Source organism: Hordeum vulgare, chromosome 2H (genome assembly GCF_904849725.1).
Source record: "Hordeum vulgare subsp. vulgare chromosome 2H, MorexV3_pseudomolecules_assembly, whole genome shotgun sequence".
Classification (NCBI taxonomy): domain Eukaryota; kingdom Viridiplantae; phylum Streptophyta; class Magnoliopsida; order Poales; family Poaceae; genus Hordeum; species Hordeum vulgare.
In genome coordinates, this window is record NC_058519.1 from 556,415,393 (window position 1) to 556,421,653 (window position 6,261).

A 6,261-nucleotide genomic window follows, 5' to 3' on the forward strand; every position below is an offset into this window, starting at 1 on the left:
TTTACAATTAGAGTGTATTTGCCTTAAGGATGCTTGAATCTGACGTGAGTCATGCATATTTGACAAGTGAAGACAGACCACTCAGATTTGGGCCAAGCCGAATAAAGACGTAGACCCCACAGCTAAAAGCACAAAGAACACATGAAATCGACTGGCAGGGAATGAGAATAGCTGACACGAACGTACTCAGGCTTTCTATGATGTGTTCGTATTTGAATTAAAGAAAGGACAAGATGATTGGTCTATGTCTTGATAAAAGTTTAAAGAAACTCCGATAACATCATATGCACATCACCAATACACACATGCGCTCACACATGGATTATAGCATATATAATATTTCAGGCGGGGGCGTTTCCATTTTTTTTTCCTTCATTACGGACCTTGAATCGGCTGAACTCAAGGCATGTAGACGGGCTGGTCAATTTAAGTGGAGCTGGTTGTTGCAAAGCTTATCTTAGATACAGACTCAAAAAACAATGGCGGCTAAGTTAAGAAGTTCAGAAATGGATAAATAAGTCTATGGACCTATTGTGGAGGTAAAGGAGTGCATCCAATCAAAGGAGGAGTTCAGGGTGGCATGGGTGAAATGCTTGGTTAATGGAGCTGCTTATCGGCTATCCAAGGAGTAAATGAAACTATTTGATTCTTTTAGTTGAGTTAGTGGAACCTTAGGTGGTTCTCGAAACAAGATAGCATTTTTTTTATCCCTAGGGCCTAGAGTCAAAACTGAAAGATACATATAAACCAACACTTTCATAGATTCGATCATGGTTTATTTACAATTATAACTTTCACACCTATTCATTTGTCATTTGGGGTAATTTCCCATATAGAGAAGAAAAGAGTCAATGAAAGTATAGGAGATGCTTCCCATGTCAAATTAAAAAAACAAGGTGGAAGATACCATAACAGGTTTGTGTGTATACGTCATCTAAAACTTGGGTTACATACCCGCCTGATTTTATTGGTGATGTTTTGACTCGGACCATGCCGAAATAAATGAATAACACACAATTCATTCTAGCCTAAAATATATTTTCTAAGTTACGAATAACATATTATTGTGTTTGATAATATGATGTGTGTGTTAGCTGATTGTAAAAAGAAAATGTGTGTTAGCTGGGAGTCTGAGATGACATTGTTCTCGGTCATTTTAGTTCCGTGAATAGCATTATAATATTTTTAAAGTCCGTGACAACGCACTTTAGGGTTTTCTTTACCTTCATTTTTTTTCGTCCTCCACCAACGGGTGTGCTCGTCTGCTAGGAGGTCCCCAAGTTGAGTAGTAAGGAAATATAACACTGAGAAAATCACTAATAGTACAGAGTATTTGTGTTCTCGAGTTTTATTGAGGCACAACTGTATTCTCTGAACTTCGTACCCGTTCCTCTCTTATTTCATAGGCATACATGAGGTAATTAATCAATCTGGTCGCACTCACGAAGATGACAGTGTTGCACTCTAGAATCTAGTGCAGCTTGTCGTGGGCTTCCCTCCTTTGCTGGGCGATGAACTCGAACAGGCTACCATCGAAGCAGCGGCGAACAGCTTCTCTGGAGAGGAAGCCCTCCTCGTCCTTGGCAAGCACGTACAACAGTATCCACTCTCCCTTGCTCACAATCCTGAATGCACACGAGTTAAATACCAAACATGAGTGAAACAACGCTTGCACAGTCCATTTCGCGTCACTGACTGCTGATGAAACAGAAAGATGGTGAAACAGAAAGATGATGAAATCCAAATGGTTTGATGCCATCTAATTCATTTATTTTCCCAAATTATTGCGCACTACAGTATGAAACAACAAAAGCAGCTCAAGTAAACGGCCGATGAAATGAGAATTCGCAAGTGCTCTGCTCACCATCCAAGGAAGTCGAAGTGCAGCCGGTTGCCTTCGGTCATCTTCCAGATGTCGCCGAAGCTGAGCTTGTCCGGCGCCGTGCGGGCATACTTGCTGAAGATGCTCTCGAAATTTACCGGCATGAACCTATATTTGTTTCACAGTTGTAATTGACATACCTCTTTTTGAACTGAAAGATGGTGTAACAACGTTCTGAACTAGTAGCAAGCAAGTTTGGAGCGTGGATTTACCTTCCCTCTGTGTCGTAAGTTGAGGAATCGCTACCATGCTTACCCCTGTGTATGTTCTTGATGTATACGGGGAACAAGGGAGATGGTATCCAGCTCTGTATACACACATCGTGAAAAGAAAGGATGAAGAAGAGCTTGGTGAAACTTCTTATGGAAAAAAATGTCAAGTATAATATATATAATATGGTAATCACATTTCAAATCTTTTTGTACTTACAGGTAGAGTTGGGAAGCTGAAACCAATATTAAAGACAATTGCCAATACGATCGACACGATAACGCTGAAGCCCAATGCCCGAATTCCTGGAATTCACGAAATAGAAGTACATAACTAAAGCAATTACTGTCAAATTTTGTGGTTCTAGAATTAACTGAAGTTTTAAATATCGGTTTGTTGGTCCTCTATAATTTTAAAGCGCCCACTCGTTAAAGCTATGCGTTTTTAATATCACCCCGTTCCAAAATAAGTGCAGTTGGTCTAGTATAAAAATTTGTATCAACTTAGTGTTGAATTTGCGACACTTATTTTGGGACGAAGTAAGACACACCTGGAAAATCTCTAGGACCAAGATAGTCACCGATTGGTTGTGGGATGTAGCAGGTGTAGATGCTAATGCGCCTAATCAACTGAAAAAATACTAGTACTAATGCGTGAGCAGCAAATTGAGAGGGCGCATGCATGAGTAATACTAGTACTAATTAATAAGAGTAATTGCTTTCGTGCCTTAAACGTTGTCTATTTTAAAAACGCACGCAAATTTAACTGTGCCTTCTAAACCGTGACTAAACTACTCCTATGAGTAAATACGATGTTAATAACTCACTAGTTTCCGTTCACCTATGAGTCAAAACATCACTTTCCATCCATCTGCCTTATTCTTTCTTCTCATTTTTTCATATATATAGGATGTATTGATGCAACACCCGCTTATTGAATTAGCATGCTTGTGCTTATTGAATGAGAAATAATGCAAGCGAATTCCATAAACTAATTGAACCTCTTTACATGAATTTTACGAACAGGCCATCATACTGTGCAACATCCACAAGTACAACAATACCTCTGTAAGTTTCCCAGGGATAGACGATGCCGTCGCCATCCAGGTCGAAGAAGGCAACATGCTGCTGCAGCACGCTCTTGTGCCCATGCTCGTGCCCCTCCCCGCTCTCTCCTTCAGGATGGTACACATCGGGCACGACCAGAGCTCGAGCTAAGTCTGCATCACATCACATGGATCCATTCCATGCACTGTTAGTTATGCTTTCTGCCTTGCTGATGAAACCAGTGCGAAACAGACGCACGGACGGAAGAAACGGGGCAGGCACTCACAGGGTTTTGGAATTTGCGTCTCCAGGTCTGCCCGGACCGGCCGCTCGGCCGTCACCGGCGCCGCCTCCGCCACCGTCGACATTGCGTCGGCGGGCATTTTAGCTTCGTCAGCCATAACCCTGTGTGCTCGTGCACCACCCTTTCCGGCTTGATCTCGCGAGTCAAGATCGAAAGCAACAAACTACGGCGGTGGCAAATTCTGCCGCGCGTCCTGGTTCTTCTTATATACACACAAAGGAAGGAAGTGTGCAGCGAGCGAGAAGTGAAAGTGTGCACGATTGTTTTACACCCGAGGTGCCACGTCGTCATTTGGCACCGACAGCCTTCTCTGTGGAGGGTTTACAGTGAGGCCGCTCTCCGGATCCGTAGTCCGTCCATGTCACATCATTGTCCATTGAGCCGTATGGTACCGTCTCCCTCGTGCTGTGCCACATATATTTTGCGGTTAATCTGGTTGACACGGAAGCGTTAAGCGCCTCTGGTTTTCGCTCGCGTGCGCGTTATGAACATTTGTGTTTCCTTTTTCGGAATTAGATGCGGTTTTGTAAATTGAAGTTTTTCTGGTTCTGTGTTACTCTCTGTCTAGCTGTTTCTTTTTTTGAGATCAATAGTAGTTTATTCCAAATGGGTAGGACTATAATCAGACGGCAATAGTTCTTCAATATATGGTTGCCGGAAAAATAATGTATAGATTAGAAGCATCATAATTAAGACGGGACAAAGCTTGTTGATGGCGTGCGACATACGCAGCGGACCTCGCAACCGCCCGGCAGATCTCGCTTGCTGACGGCGTCATCTAACTACGCAAGGATGCACTGCGTGTCGTGCTCCTCAACTTCGGGAAGGTGTGTTCATGGACATAGACCACATCATCTTGTTCCCGTGCCACCTCGTCAGAGTTCGGGACAGGATTCCGGTGGTCGATGCAGGTGCCACCGCTGAGGGCTCGTCGGCGCGTGGCGAATCAACGATCCGATCCGCGGGGTAACCACGTCGCTTGCGGTACACGAGAACGTTCGGACGGGCACGCGGGGTGAGCGCCGTCATCCCCCACATCTGATAGGAGGGCCAAGGATTCTGGGGCATGGACCGATCCACCATGTCCCAGATGCTTGACAAGTGGGGATGGAGGGATCTGACCGCCATGGATGGCGTGGATCTAGGGTTTCTCCGAGCGCCACGAGTATTAATAGGTCTACGAGCTCTCCTCTCCCCATTTCGGAACTTGACGCGTGATGACCTACAAGTATAGGGGATCAATCATAGTCCTTTCGATAAGTAAGAGTGTCGAACCCAACGAGGAGCAGAAGGCTCTAATAAGCGATTTTCAGCAAGGTAATAACTGCAAGCACTGAAAGTAGCGTTAACAAGTGATGTTGTAGTGAGGTGAAACGTAGCAAGCGAAAAGTAACAAGTAACAAGTAGTAGCAATGGTGCAGCAAGTGGCCCAATCCCTTTTTGCAGCAAGGGGCAAGTCTGAACAAAGTTTTATAGGAGGAAATACGCTCCCGAGGACACACGGGAATTTCTGTCATGCTAGTTTCATCATGTTCATATGATTCGCGTTCGTTACTTTGATAGTTTAATATGTGGGTAGACCGGTACTTGGGTACTGCCCTTACTTGGACAAGCATCCCACTTATGATTAACCCCTCTCGCAAGCATCGGCAACTACGAAAGAAGAATTAAGACAACGTCTAACCATAGCATTAAACTAGTGGATCCAAATCAGCCCCTTACGAAGCAACACATATACTGGGGTTTAAGCTTCTGTCACTCCAGCAACCCATCATCTACTTACTACTCCCCAATGCCTTCCTGTAGGCCCAAATATGGTGAAGTGCTATGTAGTCGACGTTCACACAACACCACTAGAGGAAAAGACAACATACAACATATCAAAATACCGAACGAATATCAAATTCACATGACTATTATCAGCATGACTTATCCCATGTCCTCAGGAACAAAAGTAACTACTCACAAAGCATAATCATCATCATGATCAGAGGTGTAATGAATAGCATCAAGGATCTGAACATAAACTCTTCCACCAAGTAATCCAACTAGCATCAACTACAAAGAGTAATCAACACTACTAGTAACCTTACAAGTACCAATCGGAGTCGCGAGACGGAGATTGGTTACAAGAGATGAACTAGGGATTGGAGAGGAGATGGTGTTGATGAAGATGTTGATGAAGATGCCTCCCCTCCGACGAGAGGAGTGTTGGTGATGACGATGGCGACGATTTCCCACTTCGGGAGGGAAGTTTCCCTCGTATGATCGTCCTGCCGGAGCTCTAGATTGGATCTGCTCAAGTTCCGCCTCGTGGCGGCGTCGAAACCACGAAAAGCTCCCGATTGATTTTTTTCTGGAACGAAACCCTTCATATAGCAAAAGAGGGGGGCGAGTGGGCCGCCAGGGAGCCCACAAGCTTGCTAGCCGCCACCAGGGGGTGGCGGTGGTAGGGCTTGTGACGCCCTTGTAGCTCCCCTCTGGTACTTCTTTCGCCCAGTATTTTTTATATAATCCCAAAAAAATCCACGTAACTTTTGAGGGCATTTGGAGATCTGCAGAATAGTGGACTAAGATTTGCTCCTTTTCCAGTTCAGAATTCTAACTGCCTTAATTCTCCCTCTTCAAATAAACCTTGCAAAATAAGAGAGAAAATGCATAAATATGGTACCACAAAGTAATATAACAGCCCATAAAGCAATAAATATCAACATGAAAGCATGATGCAAAATGGGCGTATCAACGCGCGTCGTATATCGATAGATCTAGGGTTTGTCAAACCTTCACAGGGTGGGAGGGCAAGATCCATGGCGATTCCC

At 44.2% G+C, this 6,261-nt stretch overlaps 1 protein-coding gene across 1 annotated transcript; it reads right to left on the reverse strand.

Annotated features, from left to right (window-relative positions):
* Nucleotides 1-1,367: 1,367 nt before the first annotated feature.
* Nucleotides 1,368-3,620, reverse strand: LOC123430517 (peroxygenase-like). Its single transcript, XM_045114383.1, has 6 exons — nt 3,425-3,620; nt 3,156-3,311; nt 2,312-2,397; nt 2,095-2,189; nt 1,865-1,990; nt 1,368-1,625 (listed from the first exon to the last, which is right to left on the reverse strand). The coding sequence occupies exons 1-6, from the start codon at nt 3,537-3,539 to the stop codon at nt 1,472-1,474; spliced, it is 732 nt and encodes a 243-aa protein (XP_044970318.1). The 5' UTR covers nt 3,540-3,620; the 3' UTR covers nt 1,368-1,471.
* Nucleotides 3,621-6,261: the final 2,641 nt, after the last annotated feature.